Source organism: Tenrec ecaudatus, chromosome 2 (genome assembly GCF_050624435.1).
Source record: "Tenrec ecaudatus isolate mTenEca1 chromosome 2, mTenEca1.hap1, whole genome shotgun sequence".
Taxonomy (NCBI): Eukaryota; Metazoa; Chordata; class Mammalia; order Afrosoricida; family Tenrecidae; genus Tenrec; species Tenrec ecaudatus.
Window position 1 is genome coordinate 37,118,070 of NC_134531.1, and position 18,562 is coordinate 37,136,631.

At 45.8% G+C, this 18,562-nt stretch overlaps 1 protein-coding gene across 1 annotated transcript in view; it reads left to right on the top strand.

The window, feature by feature from the left end:
- EGFLAM (EGF like, fibronectin type III and laminin G domains) overlaps window positions 1-18,562 on the top strand; it is a 230,127-nt gene that overhangs the window by 114,944 nt on the left and 96,621 nt on the right. The window contains exon 5 of the mRNA XM_075540955.1: window positions 1,540-1,675. Coding sequence (XP_075397070.1) covers window positions 1,540-1,675 — 136 coding nt within the window. The remainder of the gene's footprint in view (window positions 1-1,539; window positions 1,676-18,562) is intronic.

Below are 18,562 nucleotides of genomic sequence, written 5' to 3' on the forward strand. Positions count from 1 at the left end.
GGTAAGGGAGGCTACACACCATGATGGACTTATTGCAAAGAATGGACCAGGGGAGAGTTGATGTAGGAGTGAGGGGAGATTCCCATAGGTAGATGATCACAAGGTGAGCACTACAGGGTGAGCAGGAATTACGTGAGGAAGGAGAGCAGAAGGGAGCCCTAGGCGCAGAGACTCTGAGAAGTGCTCAACTGAGCTGACACCTGCTTAGGCCCTGTGGGGCAGAGGTGCATCAATTGTAACCCCTGCTTGCAAAGTGTTCCTTGTGGCAGGAGAAGCTACTGCAAGTGACTCGAGTGTCCCCCAGGTCAGCCTCAGGGATCAGGAGCACATAGGAGGGAGCATTTCTACCTAACCTGAGCTCCCGAGATACTGCAGAAGGAATACTATCTTTGACCCAGATTTAGAAAGTTGCATGGGATTTTGCTCGAGAGAGGAGACAGAAGCAATAGTAGGCACACAGCTGGGCTTTGTGCAGGTCTGGAAGTGACCACGGGATGATGGGGTCATGGGAGACTCGTACATCTTTCCAGATGAGGGCATTTCCAAACGGCCTGCCATCATCCGTGTGCATTATTCTGATTTTCAGACATGAGGTTGGGGTATTACAAACTCAAACTCACTGCCATTGAGGCGACCCTATGGGGTTTCCAAGACTGTGACCCTTGATGGGAGTAGGAAGCCTCATTTTCAACTGAGGAGGGGCTGGGGGTTTTGAATGGTTGACCTTGTGGATCGCAACCCGACTAGTAACCACTACTCCACCAAGGCTCCACATGGCATTAGTGCCAATGCTTTTTGTCCGGATTCATGGTGACTTCGTGTTGGGCTTTCTAGGCAAGTGACCTTTCGGAAGCAGAACATCAGGCCTGATTTACAAGATGCCTCTGGATGGATTTGAATTACCAGCCTGGTAGTCAAATGTTTACTTCTGTTCTACCAGTCTCATTTTTCTAGTGTTGTTATGGTTACATGCCATCTTGTAGATCCCAAATCTTAGTCACCCTATGGCAGAGTAGAACTGCCCCCCATGGGTCCCTAGACTGTAATCTTTGGGGAGCAGACCCTGAGGTCTTTTCTCCCTCCATCTTTCAAAATCCATGACTATTGGGGGCGGGGGGAGGGGTACAGAGATAGCTGAATGCTTAACCATTGGGCCACCAGGGCACCTTGGTATTTTTTGGTACATAAAAATAATTCAGACATGCAGACAAGAGATCAGAGGTGGTTCAAAGGTGGGAATGTTACAGAAGGGGGTTAAAGAACACACCACAATGTGACTGGGGTTCACGGTCTGAATCCCCCTGTTGCTGGATTTTCCACCAGAGGTACCAGGTATAGATTGGGCACATCCAGATCATAGACACCAACCTGACTTGGTAAGCTCATTGGTCTATTTCTGTGTTTGTTTGCGTGGATTGTTGACTCTGTCTGAACAGAGAGGTTCCGGTTGTAGCTGGACATGTGTTTGTTACATAGTAAACCCTCTCAAGCAGCTGAGACCCCCCAGCCAAGTCTCCTTGTGTTTGCTGTCCTGCCTAGATTCCTGCCTGCCTCCTGCGGCCCCCCAGCGGCCACACGTCATTGTGGTTTCCGATTCAGAGGTGGCGCTCTCGTGGAAACCTGGAGAGAGTGAAGGCAGCTCCCCGATCCAGTATTACTCCGTGGAGTTCATCAGGTACGTTCGTGTGGCATTGTCCAAACCCAAATGTGTCAACCGCAGGGAAGTACCATCATCTTCCCCACTGGTGGCTTTGAGAGTGGGCAACACCGTGTTCTGAGTCTTGTACCTGTCCCCTACCTCTTTCATAGTAGGTTCTTGGAAGAACCTCTCCCCAGTCACCTAACCTCTTCCCCTAGCCCCATCCACAGTCACAGACCAGCCTGGACTCTGGAAACACCCAAGGCACCGTCACCAACCAGCCTGTCTGCAGTCTGAGCTTGCAACTTGCCTGTCTGCCTTTGAAGCAGGATATTTGAAGTCAATATTTGCTGATGACATTTCTCAGGCGGGAGGGGAAACAAAACAGCCTTGTGAAAGGCAGTCCGGTGCACGGTGTCCTTCACATCCCTGTGGCTGTTGGGCAAGCTGCTTGGCTCGGTTTTCAGGGTTTTTCTTCCTTTCCCACTCCAGTTCTTGCTATTCGGCACACCAGAGGGGAGCGGCCTGGTGAAGAGCTTGCAGATGTAAAAACACTGATTCTTGGTGGGGAGATGTAATTTTAAGGGGCGGGAGAAAAAGTGAAAGGGGATTTTCCATCTGAGGCCTCTCTGAACTCTCGTGGCAGTTGGGTTTGGAGTTGAGAGCGAGTCTGGGAAACGGTGTTTGTGGAGCTGGGATTCTCTGCCTGGAAGGTGATGGGACGTGCCCGAGGCCTGTGCATCAGTGGGTCATAACGAGACTGGCTCAGCACATCATCCACGAGGCTCTCTGAAGCGAGGAGAAAGGGCCCTGCTGAGATTTTATTAGCGCTGTTTCTTCTGCTCCTTGACTGCCTAGCCTAGCCTTAGTAGTAGAACACAGGCCTTTATTTGCTTCCTCGGAGAGGAGTCCTGGAATAGGTGCCTCCATGCTTCAGTATAGACCAGGCAGGAAGCTGTTGACTTGCAAGCGGGGGAGGAGAAGTTGAGGCTTTAAGGCACTGACTGCTGTATGCGTAAATTCAAAGGATCCCCCGGTAGTATGGTGGTTCGACCACTGGTGAGGTGAGAACCGAAAGCAAGACAGTGGGACCCACCAGCTGCACTGCAGAAGACAGATGTGACAGTGCTCTTCCACAGAGATTACCACTTGGAAGTCCTATGGGGGCAGTTCTACACTGTGTACTGGGTTGACTGTGAGTCGGAACTGACTCAGCAGTAATGGCTGTATGTGTACATGTCAGTGTGGGATGAATACACATTAAAGGAAGACCAGCTCCATTGCCACTCCAGGAGCTTGTTTCTATCCGTAGCTCCATCTCCATCCATCTCTGCCGTGCTTTTCCTTGTCACTGACTTGATTTTCCGTGGGCTCTTCCTAAATGGTGGCAAAATGGCCACCAACCCCTCCAGATTTGCAGTTTTCTAGCTTAGCTCCTGCTAGAAAGAGACTGGCCATTTCTTAGAGGCTCCAGCTAAGGCTCCATGAATCACTGTAATAAGCCACGATTCTCCCTCTTTCTATTCTCTGAGCCCATCGCGGTGGCTTGGGTGGGGTTAGGACTTGAGACTAGGGAGACCACCCTGATGGGTCACAAATTGGTCAAGCTCAAAGGAACCTAGGTTTCCTCTGGAGGATCATCGGGCCTTGAAGTCCACGGACTGAGAATTCAAGAGTTTATTCTTCCAAGGAAAGCTGGGTAAAATGACTGCGAGAGTAAGGAACAGCAGCAGAGAGAATTAGGAAGAGTGTGCTGCGTGCAAAGTCTCAGCCCAGAGCTCTTGGATGGTGGTGTGGAACAGAGCTGCCAGACAGAGCCTACAGTTGGTGTAAAGTTAGAAAAGATTTGAGTCCTGGTTCTAAGGCTTGTCCAATGTACATGGCTATGAAGTCCCAAAACATCAGCCTTCTCACTTGTAAAATGTGGGGCAAGATTTTTGACTTCTGCAAACAACAATAACTATAATATGGACAAACTCAGAAAAATACAAAATTGTTCGTGTTAGCCTTGAAAATCATTGTCTAAACCCAACAACATAATTGCCGATGTTTATTATCAATTTTTTGCTCAAACATGCGTTTTCAAAACTTGCTCTATGTCTAGTACGCTAACACGCTAACAAACTCACTGCCAGAGAGTTAACTCTGACTCCCAGATCCCTTGTAGGATAGGGTGGAATGGCCCCTGTGGACAGTACTCTATGGGAGTACTCTATGGGAGTAGAAAGCCTCATGCTCCTTGGGAAGCAGCCGGTGACTTCAAATTGCTGCCCTTGCAGTCAGAAGCCGAAAGAGGAACTACACCACCAACAGGACTCCTCCTGATAGAAATGACACTTACTAAACCATCAAGCATTTACTGATGAAGATCAAAGAGGACAGCATGTTCAGTATGGATTATACCTTCACATAAAGGAAACAAAGAGCTGCTCATGTTTTGTTTGGATTTGATGTTTTTCTGTATATGACACCCAGGCTCTCTAAAAGGACAGAGACAGTAACTGGAGCAACAGGTTTAAAGGGGCACGGCAGGGGAAGTGGATGGGACACGGGGAGCTAACAATTGAGTGTAAGGAGGATGAAATGTCTAGAATTGATGGTGGTGATGGATAACTCTTATGAATGTAATTGAGCTATTGAAACATACGAAATTTTACTCGTATGTTGGTGAAACTGTTAAAAAATAAATTAAGTATTGATGAACCTATAGAGACACCAAGCACAATACGGATTCCTAGGGGGTGTGATGGAAAAGGGTTAAAGAGAAGCGGATATCAAGGAGTTCAAGAAGGAAGAAAATGTTTCGAAACTGATTTTAGTGGCAATTGATGCGATTGAACTATGGAACAGTATGATATCTGTAAGAGCCTTCAATAAAATGGTTTGGGGGCGGAAATAACAAAAATAAATAAATAAACTAATTTTTTTAAACGAAAACAAAAATCTCCCAACTGGATCAGTAAGAAATGTCATGATGAGTGGAGAAAATATTGATGTTGTCAAGGATTTTATTTCACCTGGATTCATAAATGACACCCATGGGAGAAAGTCAAGAAATCAGATGACATATTTCACTGGGAAAATCTGCTACAAAAGACCCCTTAAAAGTGAAAAAAGTGAAGGTGTCTAAGGACTTTGTGATGCAAGTTGGGATGTTTTCGATGGCAGCGCATGCATATGAAAACTGGGCAGGGAGTAGGGAAAACCGGGGAAGAACCGGGAATGCTCGCTGTGCAGTTTCAAATCCAGAAAGGTGTGCCTCAGGGTTGTTTTAGCTCACCACACTTATCCACTCTGTATACTGAGCTCTAATTAAAGAAGCTGGATATGAAGAAGAATGTGACATTGGGGTCAGAGGAAGGCTAGTTAACAATCTGCAGATCTCACAACTTTGCTTGCTGAAAGCAGGAGGACTTGCAGATTGCTGCCTTCAGTCTGAATCACTACGCAGTGTAAAGAAGACCCTACTCCTCACAAATGGACCAACAGGGAACAAGACGGTAAATGGAGAAGAGGTTGACGCTATCCAGGATGTTTTCTTCCTTGTTTCCACCATCAATGCTCATGGAAGCAGCAGTTAAGAGATCAAATGGCACATTGAACTGGGTAAATCTGCTGCCCAAGACCACTTTATCATTTTTTAAAGAGTTGCTATGGCAATCCCTCCCCACAGAAAGTGTTCTTCCACCCACCCCTAACATTAGAGGTGCTCAATGTCTACATTAGTGTGCAGTATTATTTTAGAAATGTATGCCATTCTTGCAAAGTGTTAAACCTCTATTCTCATCTATCTCCACAAGTCTGCCTTCACAATGTCGTGAGAGGTCAGCTTTGAACACAGAATTCCTGGACACCTGGACTACTATGTGCCACGCGGTATGTGTGGCATCTCAGTCCCTGCTCCCATCCCTTTGGTTTAGAATCCTGCCTTTAGGTCTTGCAGAACACACAACTTTGGTTGAGTTTTCCTTTATCTTGGGACTTCTGTTCTCTCATCGGGGATATTGAGGAGGCTAACCCAGAGCAGGAGCCCTGCTGGGTTGCGCACTGGGCCGCCAACTGCAAGGTCGGCAGTTTGAACCACTGGTTGCTCCAATGGAGAAAGATAAGGCTTTCTACTCCCATAAAAAGTTATGGTCTTGAAATAGCACGGGGGTAGTTCTACCTTGACCTCTAGGGTTGCTATGCGTCAGGCTCAACTCGATGGCACTGAGCTTTGGTTTTGTTTAACACAGACCACATAGCAAGGGCATTGCCCAGAGGCATTGTCAAGTGCTAATATTCCATATGTGTTTGCAGATGTTCAACGTGTGTTTGCCTTCTTCCCGCTGTCCCATTCGTTTTCTTCAGATAAAGGAGGTTATTGAGACTCGGTGTAAGTTGCTTCATCAGAGTAAAATGATTGCTTCAGTGATAGTACAATTAGAACCAAAGAAGCAAAAAACAAAAGCCAGCCCATGTCCTGCTCTGTCCGAGGGCCATCTTCAGAGAAGGAGGGACTCGCCTGGCCAGCACCTCACTGGTTGAGGAAATGGGAAGCCTTTCCTTTGCTGCTGTTTCCTGTTGCTCTAGAAAGAAACCCTTCCCAGCTTCTTGCGCCATTTATTCCCTTGCTGCGGAATCAACCCCCAGGCTCTTTTGTAAACATCTAATCGTCTATCCCATTACCACTGCTAAGGGCCTGAGGATGTGTGTTGAGAGAGAGCCCTTCCTGAGCTCTAAGTCAGAAACTACAATTAGTGTGCAGGATTTCTTGGGGGTCTTCAATTACTCTGTTTCCGCAGAGAAGTAGGTTGACTGTGATATGTTGAACTCTTTCTGCTCAGAGGTGTCTCTCTGCAGAAACACACGTGAAAAGTCTCTGTGTCAACTACACATTCATTGTGATGCCCGAGAGGCAGGGGTGGGGTGAGATGGGATGGGGGCACAAGAGATGGGGTTGGAAGATCAAGATTAGAAAATTGTCGAAATCAATTTCTGCCCAGTAATTGCAATCACATTCCAATCATCATAATGTGAACGTACTGTCTAATTCTGTTACTGGAAGAGTAAATTTTAATTTTCTCCCTGCTTTGGTAAGTGCATACATATTAGTAAAGAGGCACAGTAGTTCCCTGCATTAAGCAATGGGCTACTCACCACAAGGTCGGCAGTTCAAACCCACCAGCCGCTCTGCAGGAGAGTGGCAAGGATGTCGGCGTTAATAAAGATTTATAATGTTGGAAACTCCGTGAGACAGTTCCTCTCTGCTGTCGGGGTGCTAGGAAGTGGAGTCCGTGGACCAGACTAGGTAGGTTTATACCTTAGCGGCTCGTCTGCAGTATTCGGAGAATATAAAGATACATGAGGGCATTTCCATTATCATTTAATTCCATGTTTCCCACAAATTTTTAAAGTCCCTTCATATAAGTTATTGCTAGTAAAAACTAACAAAACCTGTTATAAAGTTAAAGACAAAAAAGCAAAAGGATAGCCCAATGGTCACCACTCGTGGGCTGTGACTCGGGGCCTTGCGCGGGGCAGAGCAGAGCGTGCTCAGTAGGGGTTTCAGCTCGGCGGTTCATGTGCAGAAGTCGATCACCACAGCCTCCTTTCGAGGTAGCGCTGGGTGGCCTGGAACCTTCAGCCGTTTGGTTAAAAGCAGACCGCGTTCATCATTGGCATCACCCAGAACTGAGCTGAGGAACCTTGATGGCGTATGGGTCATGTGCCACGCTGCTAACTTTAATATCAGCAGTTCAAAACCACCAACTGCTTCTCTTGAGAAAGCTGAGGCTTTCTACTCTCATAAGAGTTAGTCTCAGAAAGCCACAGGGGTAGTTCCACCCTGTCTCTTTGGGTCACCATTAGAATGGACTCGATGGCAGTGAGCTTGGTTTGGGGTTTTTATTAATAAAATCATAACCTGAGGAAAATACCCTAGACTCGGGGAATAGAGCGGTGGCTTCTTGTGGGATGACGTTGTGGGTGCTTCTCGTGGCCCTTATGTATTTATGATACTCTCTTGATGTAAGAGTTTAGGAAGGCACACATTTTTATTTGCTTCTCCTCCAACTTCTACCTTCCCCAAAGCAGAGCAGACGTACAGTATATGCACCTGGAAGGGATGCTCTCAGGTCCTACCCTGAAAGAAGCCTTAGTCCCTGGTGTAGGCAAGAAGAAAGATTTTCGACGTGACTGATCTTTCTAAGGAGCCCTGGTGGCTTCGTGGGTTATGCATTGGGTTCTAGACCCAAAGGTCAGCAGTTCAAACTCACCAGACCTTTTGCAGGAGAATTACAGTCCCAGAGACCCACAGGGGCAATTCTAGTCTGCCCAAGAGGGTCCATAGGAGTCGGTATGAACCCCATGGCAGTGAAGGGTGTTTTGTTGTTGCTGGGTGTGTGTTTGAATCTTTATATGGGGCCCTGGGAGTCCCGTGGATTAGACATTGGCTCTCACAAGGCTTTACAGGCTCAGAAACCTATAGAGGGTCCTATCAGGGAGCATCCATGTGACGGCAGTGGGTTTGGTGTTTGGGGTGGAATCTTCATGAGGTTTCCCTGAGTGACACAGACAGTGCAGCGCTGGTCAAACCACCGAAAGGTGGTTCAAACGAAAGTTCTGGTGATCTCAGAGTCCAGTCTTGCTCTGAGGTTACCAGAAGTTGGAGTCAACTTATAGGCAACTGGTTACTAGGTTGAAATGAGATCTTCAGAAGCAACTCACAGTCGGCGTGGAAGCAACCCTGAGCTTCCCTGCTCACAGGAGGCCTGTTCTACATCAGTTGAGAAAATATTTGAAGAGGCCAATTCTAAGTAAGCCTGGAGGGTGTAACATACATTTTGTGATGTTTTTTAATGCACTATGTGTGTTTCGTTTGAAATACAGGAGCCCTGCATTTGAAGTCCAGGAGAATCTTTTCTAGAGCGATATTGAAAATGTCATCGTGGGCAGCAGTACTTAGTGCTTTTAGAAATAAGAACTTGGTATAAATATAGCTACCTATGTTTTAAAATATTTGGGCTATAACTATCTGACAAACTCTATTTGCCTCTGACTAACAATTTCCCCCAGGGCAAGTACTTCTCTCATAGCCAGAATGCTCCTTGGGAGCGACAATGGCGAGAATTGGTCTCACACTTTAGACAGGTTATCAGGAGAGTCCCAGTCCCCAAAGGACCTTGTGGCTGGTCAAATACAGGGCCATCAAAAAAGAGGAAGCCTCTCCATGAGATGGGCTCACACCACAGCTACGACGGACTCGGGCACAAAAGCAGGTGGGCGGAGCGTGGTGTGGCATGGGCACTGTTTCACTCTATTGCACACCGGCCCCTGTAGTCTGAATGAACTTGAGGGCACCCAACAATGGCACAGGCACGTATTTAGGTACATAAACACACACGAGGATGGTACTGAAAACCACATTGCTAGAGGCACATTCTTCACCACCGCTCCTCAATTGGGCTGCCCAGAGACTGTCCAAACAGCTCCCCTTGACCTTCCCCGCAGTCTTTCCACAGGATCCACCCTGTGGGGTTGATCCAAATCTTGGCCGAACTTGGCATTGTTAACTGCTGTCAGGGGCTGATTCCTTTCCAAATAGAGTCTCCATCAGCCTGTTTCAGGTGCCCATGGAAATTCAGCAGTTCCCTGTCTCGGTTTTAGGAACACAGGACAAGAAAGAGGGATCTGTAAGTCTCAGCAGGAGGCAGTTACAGAAAGAGCTGTGTCCTCACCCGGTGTCTCCCTCTCACACCTTTCTGGGAGCGGAGTCCCTCGGTCTCCTGAAGATGCCTTCTGTAATAAGATTTGCAAAATCCATCTTCACGCGGTGCTGCCTCTAAGCCGATGGCGATACCCACATATTGGTTTCCCTTGAGCGTCTCCAGGTCACGCACACTTGGGTTTCTCTCTTTTTAATTATTATCCCTAAATCGATCTTTTTGTTAAAAAGTTGCCTGTCTTCCCATCGCCTCAGTTGGCAGCTCCTAAACTCTTCCCTGAGCCACAAGTAACAAAACCAACTTAATTAGTTTCCACACAGGAAGTGACCCAGCAAAGGCTGTTACTGAAGTGAAGTGAAGAGCAAGTCAGGGCAGTCAGAATGGAAGCTGAACAAAGATGACAGATTGTCTGTCCTTGGACAGCCTAAAGGTCTCGTGTGACCCAACTCATGGTCAAGGTCAAAGGCTATGAAGCGTGAAGAGATGTTTCCTTCAGAATTGAAACTAAACCAGCCAGATTCTTGGAGTGGTCTCTCAAATGTAAGTGCCTCCAAATGTGGAGTCAGAAGAGCCAGCTCTTATTCCAGAGACAGCTGCTTATCTCCAATCCTCTTCTTCCTTCTGGGAAAAATAAAGGCACTGGACAGTCATGATGCATGATGTATGGACAGCAGTGTAGACTGATGGTTTAATACACAGGATCCTGTCCATCCAATGGTCCCACCACTCTTAGCCCGTATGGTTTTACATGGGTCATGTAACAAAATTAATTATCTACCACATGAGCTGTGCTGACATGAAATGAGTTCCAGACATAAAATGCTTCGAATCATGTTTGATGTGTACTATTCACTACCAGGGAATCAGCACCAACTCATAGCAACCCTGTGTACCATGGAAGGACGCACTGCCCCTTCCTCCACGGTCCTCGTAATTGTTCTGCTTGAGTTCGTTGTTGCTGCACTGTGTCCGTCCATCTCATGTAGTGGCTTCCTTTATTTTCACTACCAAACACTTTATCATGACCTAACTTGTCCAAGGCATATGAAACAATATCTCACCATCCTCCCTTGTCAAAAGCATTTTGGCTCTCCTTCTCAGATTTCTTTGTTCTTTTGGAAGTTGAGTGTTCTTCACCAATACAGTCATTCAGTGGCATCGGCTCATCTTCAGTCTTCCCATTCGTTGTCTAGCTTTCTCATCCATAGGTACCGTTCCTATCCATATGTAGTGATTGAAAATGCCATATCATGGGTCAAGCACACCTTAGTCCTCAGCTTTGTTTTCTATGAGTCAGAATTGACTCGATGGCAGTGCGTTTGAGTTTGTGTTAGTCTGGGTTGACTAGAGAAACAAATTCATAGATACTCATATGTAAAAGAAAGACCTTTATATAAAGAACAATTGTATATTAAGAGAACATCCTGGCCCAGTCCAGATCAAGTCCACAAGTCTGATACCAATCTATAAATTCCTCTTCAGACTCATGCAACACATGCAATGATGCAGGATACAGGAAGATCACAGGCCAGTGGATGGAAAGTCTTGTGGATCCAGTGGTGGTGGAAGCATCTCAGAGCTGGCATGGGTCTCCACGTGGCTCCTCTAGTTCCAGGGCTCTGGTTCTATCAGCATAGCTCCATGTGACTTATCAACAAGAATGTCTCACAGGTAGAGTGTGTATCCCACCTCCAGGGAGGAAGACAGGAGTTCCCAGAATCCTCAGGAGAAGGCCATGCCCACCCAGAGAACTAACTGGCTATGACCTGATTGACAGGCTAGACTCCACCCTTTTTCAAGTTGACAGGAGATTATATAACTGCCACAGAGTGTCAGGAGGTCTTTTGCAGCAGAATTACCCAATGCAATGTAATTCGTCTTTGAAGGGTGTTGATTGGCATATAACCCATTGCCATCAAATCAATGCTGACTCATAGAGAATTTTTTGGACAGAGTAGAACTGCCCCATAGGGTTTCTAAGGCTGAAATCTTTATGGGAGCAGAAAGTCTCACCTTTAGGGGAGCAGACTGCCGCATGCTTCTCTGACCTTTCAATCAGCAGTCAAGTGCTGAATCACTGCACCACCAGGGCTCCTTTTGTCTGGGACATACGTCAAACCAATTGCCACTGAGTCCATTCTCACTCATCGTGACCCTATGGGACCGAGTAGAACTGCTCCTGCAGTTTCGGAGGCTGTGCATCTTCATGAGAGGAGGCAGTCCACTAATATTTCACCTACACAGAGGCTGCTAGGTTCCAGCTGCTGGCCTTGCCATGAGCAGCCCAACATGGTACCTCAACACCACTAGGGCGCCCTGTCTGGTCCATATTAGTGCTGAACCAATTCTCACGATTCTATTATGGTTGCAGGATGTGCATTTTCTGCTTTCATCTCCAACTCTATTCTCAGCTGGCTAAATGACTCTGTGTTTGCCCTTCATTTCCAGGAGAGTTCTGCCTCTGTCTCTGCCTCGATTTGCGGATTCCTGCTTCAGTGCCACGTTAGCCAGGAAGCTTCCTCTGGGGCCTGCAGCACCTACTTGCAGACTCAGTTCACGGGTTCAAAGTCTTTCTGTCCCATTGTGACACTCTCCTCTCTGCACAACCTCCCTCCCATGAAACACATCATGGATCACATGGGGCTAACCATGTTAACACACAGGCAGCCACAGATATGAATCTAGAGCAGTGTTTTTCCAGGCATGGGCAATAGTGCTACCTGGGGTACACTGGGAAAGAGGTGGGTGAGGGGAGCTGCAGAAGCAGATACCTACACTTTCTTCTGGATAATGGGCTATGATACAAAAGTTATTAATGGCCAGGTGGGTACCGAGTAATTCTTTCATCTGAAAAGTGGGTAGAAGACCAAATAGATTTGGGGACTGATGAATGGCCAACAACAAGCAGGAATCTTGAGCAAGCTGGTCAATCTTTCTAAGCCTCAGTTTCCTCAACTGTAAAGTAGGGATGATAGTGGTGACACTTCGGCAGGGTGGTGAAGATGAAAACTTGTATGATAGCACCTAAAACCATGGTTCATGAATGGATTTTCATTTTGTTTTGCTTTGTAATATTTTTTGGTTCTTATTCTTACCCGGAGTCACAGAGCAATGAAAAGATCTTGTTTCTTATCTCAATTGTCTTGAAGCAGGCAGCTTAAAAATCATTTCAACAGAGACCAAACTAACTGCTATAAAACTCATAGTGACCCAATAGGACAGAGTAGAACTGTACCGGTGGGTTTCTAAGACCATAAATCTTAGTGGGAGTAAAAGGTCTGACTTTCTCTCCCATGGTTTTTGAACGGTTACCTTGTGATTGGGAGCCAAACTGATAACTCACTAAGCAACCAGTGCTCCATCCTCCAAAACATCTACTGCCATGGAGTTAATTTCAACTCGTAATGACATATACCGTGTATACTAGAGTCTAAGCCCAGTTCAGCACAATTTTAATGCTGGAAAAGCCCCCCAGTTTTTTGTGGTAAAATTGGATGCCTCAGCTTATACTCGAGTATATACGGTATATATATATATATATATATATATATATATATATATATATATATATATATATATATATATATATATATAGTTTCTGAGACTATAAATCTTTATCAGAGCAGACAGTCTCATCACTTTTTTCACAAGAGAAAGTATGAATGCCTACACTTTATCCTGTATTTGGGACTATGTTATAAAAATTTTTGTTAGGGGGGCCCTAAGTAGCTGCTTTTTTTTTCTGAAAGGGGGGCAACAGGCTAGATAAGCTTGGGGTTGGAAACCTATGGCCTCATTAAACATGTCCTCACCTCTTCTGGCGGCTCCAGTGTTTCTTGCCTGTGGTCACCTAAGTCCCAATGCTGCCTGTCATCACGTGGCCATCCTCCCTCAGCAACTGCCCTCTTCTTTATAAGGGCCCCAGTGGAGTTAGATTTCAGCCCACCCCACTCAGGTACATCTGATCCTAATTTAAGTAATTCGTTGAAATATGCAAGGTGCTATTTAAAGAACGCTCACACTCACCAGAACTGAAGAGCATCTGAGCATGTATTTTTGAGGGGGACACAATCAAAACCATTACACTCGCCATCTGTGGTGGTGGGGCGGGGGTACACACACATAAAACCCAACGTAGCTACATACATGGCTCCTGGACCCCAGAATATCAGTATGTGGAAATGCTTTTTTAAAAATCCCTAAATGTATAGGACTAGCATCAGAGTAACCACTGGACTTTCATTTCCTTTTGAAGGACAACTTATGTTTATGAGCCCTTCATAATTTATAAGTACAACATCAACTCTTTTATAGTACTCTACTAGAAGATAGAGAAAGAATTGGGGCAAGAGCTGCAATATTTAAGATGCACCCTTGGGTGGGTTTCTAAACACCCAAACTCACTGCCATTGAGTTGATTCTGACTCACTGTGACTTTATAGGACAAAGTAGGCCTGCCTCTCTGTGGGTTCCTGGAGCTATAAATCTTTACGGGAGTAGGAAGCCTTGCCTTTCTCCCAAGGAGCTGCTGATGGTTTTGAACCGTTGACCTTGAGGGTAGCAGCCCTGAGTGTAACTCACTACATCATCAGGGCTCCTTGTGTTGGTTTCTAGCTCCAAAAATATATTTATAGAATTAAAAATATTTAAAGATTCATGCTTATGCAGTTAGCTACTGTGTCCAGTTGTCCGGATGACTGTTGGTGACCTGCCCTGCTGTTTGCTGCCTGTGGCCAGACAGTCTGCCTTGCGCTACGGAAGACTCAGCTGTCTGCTTCCTTGATCTTGGACCCAGCAGCCCTCGTAAGTTGAAGGGCTTCCAGTATATTAACTGTTCCACAGAAGGGAGTTGAACTGTGCCCTCTGTTCTGCTGTGTGGACTAAGTAGCTGTTATATTCCTTCATGCTGTATCTGTCTAAATCTATATCATCTATATCTATTTAATCATAAGAGTCCCAGTTTTGCTTCTCTAGAGAACCCTGCCTAACACAATTTGATTCACAGGGGATTTCTTGTCCCATTTTGATTGTCATCCTGATCTTGAAACTCCGCTTCTCATTGCTCATATGCACCTTCTAAGGACTTGAGTCTCCTTGGTTTGGACACAGAGTCAGAAAAGAACAATCTCCAGAAAAGGTTTGGTAAACAGGGGTTCAGCCAAAGCAGGAGAAAGCATGAATGGGATGGGTTGACACACAAATCACAACAGGCTCAAAATATGGACTCCAACAGTCATGAAGATGGCACAAAACTGGGCAGCGTTTCATTCGGTTATTGTTGATTCAATGTCAACTCACAACACTCTAGGTAGTCAAGCTATTGCTATATACAATTGAGTGTATTAATAAACAAGTATATATAGTATTATATCATATTCTCTTTGTTTTTTAATGTAACTGTTCTTTTATATATCTGTGCATATAAGGTTATGTATTCTTAAATTGTTGGGGAATGCTTCATAGGATTAATCAGATTGTTAAGATTGCACAAACAAGGTTAAAGACCATTGCCTTTGGCAACATTTTTTTCTCAAAGAATAATATAATATTAGTGTTAACTATGTGAAGGCGAAGATAATAATCAACCAATTGGAGATGGAAAAAGGGAAGGGAGTTGGTCAGGGCAGCAATTAAGAGGGCTAATAGGTTGTTAACATTGTAGAACACAAAACTGATAATGTGCTATGTAAACCCCCACCTAACTCACAATAATAAGTTAAGGAAAAGAGAAGATAATCAATGTTGGGGACTTTCCAGGAAAAATAGTATTTATTTCAATTGCTTATCCCTGTTGCGTTATGCTAGGTTATCTAGAGAAACTAACCAGTGACACTCATCTCTATACAAGAAAGCACTTCACATCGGGAAGTCTATATCATCTAGTCCAGTGCAAATCAACTCTTTAAGAGTTGAATTGAACACTCTGGATGCTTGCCAGAGCCTTCTTCAGATTCATGTAGATGTAGGCCAGATGATGCAGAAAGGTGAAGTGGGATGCAGGAAGATCACAGGCCGGCAGGTGCAGAGTTGAGCGATCTAAGTTCAGTGGAAAGATAGTGGGTGCCAACCACTCCCCAGTGGGGCAGCACCATGTGGCAGACACAGAGTTCCATCAATCAGGAAGACAGAGGGGCAGAGAGAGAGATGAGGGGTCCCAGTTTCTCCCTTATAAGAAGGTCACACATCCTAAGAGGCAACATTAGGCTGGGACCTGATTGACAGGTTGGATTTCATAACAGATTCACATTGCCATGATATCTAACTGCCACACCTACCCATTAGCTCTACTAGCAGGCAAGCAGTCACAGCCAACATTGAACCCAATGGACTGGATTATGGTCCAGTGGGACTGTATTAAAAGAAGGCAGTAGACAGCCAGGGTCTGTTGGGCAGCCAGGCCACCTTGGTTTCAGGCATTATGACTTTCTTAAGGTTGACTTCTGAAGATATTTCAATTCAGTTGAACCATATTGGGGTTTTTTTATGTCTATAAGATGTGTGTGTTCATCCAAACCTATCTCTATTGAACATTTCCAATATGTTAAGCATGGTCAAAGGACGTAGGGGATGAATATGCCCTACACTCTGCCCATGGGGGAACTTCCAGTCTAGTGGGAAATATAGACAAGCCTAATATAAGCCAAAAAATAAAACAAAATATACTCACTGCCCTGAGGTCAAGTCTGACTCACAGTGACCCATTAGGACAAGAAAGAACTGCCCCTGTCAGGTTTTGAGACTGTAACACTTTAAGAGAGTAGAACGTCTCATCTTTCTCCCATAGAGCTGGTAGATTTGAACTGCTGACCTTGCTGTTAGCAGCCCCACAGGTAATCACTACCCTACCAGGGCTCTCAAGCCTAGTGCAGAGTGCTAAGTATTACAGAGGGTAGGAGAGCTCTTGATAGCTTGTCAACCTATAGGAACATACCCTTGACATATGACCCAGTTTTCAATGGGACTGGGAGGTTTCTTGTGGGAAGTATTACTTGAGCTAAGAAGGACACATTAGTGTTAGCCAGACAAAAGGCAAGACAGGAAGGAGCAAAAAGAGGTACTGGCCAGAGCACACCCATTGCAGGCAAGAAGAAAAAGCCCCTGCAGTTGCTCAGAAAGCCAGGAGCGCTGTGTGGACGTGGTTGACTGGACAAGCCAGGGTCAGACCAAGAACGGCAGTGTGAGGGAGCCCCTGCTTATCCTGCAAGTAATTAGGAGCTATGGGACATTGTAAGCGGGAAAGGAACTGCTTGTATTTGCATTTTTGAAAGATCATGTTGACATCCTGAAATAATACACAGATGAGTACAAGGCTCCCCTGCTAGCCCACATCTAGTAGAGGCGATAAAGCTCTGAAATCAAATGACTCATGGTCAGAGAGTCAGTTCTGACTCAGAGTGACCAGAGTAAGACAGCTCCTTGGGGCTCCTGAGAACGTAACTCTGGGAGCAGGCAGCTTCGTCATTCTCCTGAGGACCAAGACTGGCTGGTGGGTTTAAATCGCTGAGCTTCCAGGTAGTTGCCCAGTGCTTCACCCGCTAAGCCGGCAGGGATCCTGAAAAATCACATCAGAAGATGGCAACATCAGTGCAATAATCAAGCCAGGTACAAGGCTCGGAGAGAGTCCGGGGCAAACCCTTATGCTGGAAGAGAGATTTTTGGTTTCTGGGATGATGTTTTGTAGGAACAACATGAGGAAAAACATTTAGGAAAGGAGCTTCCAAATAAGTCCAAGGTCCTCAGAAAACATTAACTTGTGGAAAGATAGAACAAGGTCACGCATAGCTTTGGCTGCACTATAATTAGGTTTCGGGCCCATTCTTTCTCAGGCCCATAGTGTGGCCTCCACTGTCAAGGTCATTTGGACATTCCTTCTTATCCCTTAGGGGCCTGTTTCCTGCTCCAGTCAATCCTCTGCTCCAACGTGTTTTCCTAGCAGGATTTAACCATTTTCTGCCCAGCTTCCTAGTTGATGTATGCAGCACTTCTGAGCTCTACTCTTCATCTGAACTCATTCTCTAGAGCCCCCAGGGGCTCACACACCCACGTGAGAGGTGATTCAGCAGAGGGTTGAGAAATTTGTCTTGGGGGCTCCTGAGCCCCCAGTCTTTCAATAGTGAAATAGAATAGAGCCGAAACCAACCCCATGATCAAAATATGCATTATTTTTGTGCACCTTGTGTATGCCTGCTTTGTGTATGCATGTGTGTGCACAGGATCATGGTCTCTAATGCACATCTCACTGTGGCTCCTTCAATAACATGCAAATGCTGTTCTAGAACATGAAGTTTCTAGAGTTCAATGGGGTTCAGTTGCCACTTAAAAAATTCTGCCATCTATCTTATTTTGTGAGGTCATATCGTGGGCAACTATTTGCATTTCCTAAAATTCATCTTCTTCTCAACTTATCAGGCCAGACTTGCTTCTCCTTGAAGTTTGGACCATTGATATGCATTTTGAGTTCATGTGTTTTCTGGGCAGGGGGCTCGACAATAATGAAGTGATTTCTCTTCGTAGCTGGAATCAAACAAACAAAAACCTGATTTTTAAATTTTTTATCTCTTAGGTTTAACTTGGACTCTGAGGAAGCAGCATCTACGGTGCTGTAGAAGAATAGCAAACAGCCCGTTCGGTGTTGTTTAATTTGTGGCTCATCCCCTTCAGTGAGTTGTGAAATCAGTTTAGTAGGCTCCGACCAGCATTCTAAAAGAAAGAAGGGAGGGGGAAAGGAAAAGCAAGAGGGAGGGGAGAGAGAGGGAGAGGGGAAGAAACAAGGAAGAGGAGGGGAGGCGTTGATGTTCAGCACAAGTAGGTATCTGTTCATGTGCAGAATGTCTCTTAGAACACCGGAGGGTCTCTAGGATCCCACCCAGCCCAATAACCATGGTGGATTCTAGAACTGCCTGTGATAAGGGCAGGAGAGGAAAAGGGTGGGGTGGGAAGAGAAGGTGGAGAGAGAAAGAAGAAAGAGAAGGAGAGAGGGGGGAGAAGGAGGTGGAGGAAAGTGTCACGCAGGCTGCGTCTGACCTCAGGCCACTCAAAGGAGATGGATAATCCCAGGGTGATTCCTATGCGGCAGGGACACGCCTCCCCCCACCCCTCTTCTTGACCCTTTTCTGACACCACCCCTCCCTGGATCCCACACTTCTGCCACTGAGGCAGGGCTCACCCTGCCCACGGTGATCTGCTGCACTCTTGAGCACCTCCCTTTGCCATCCAG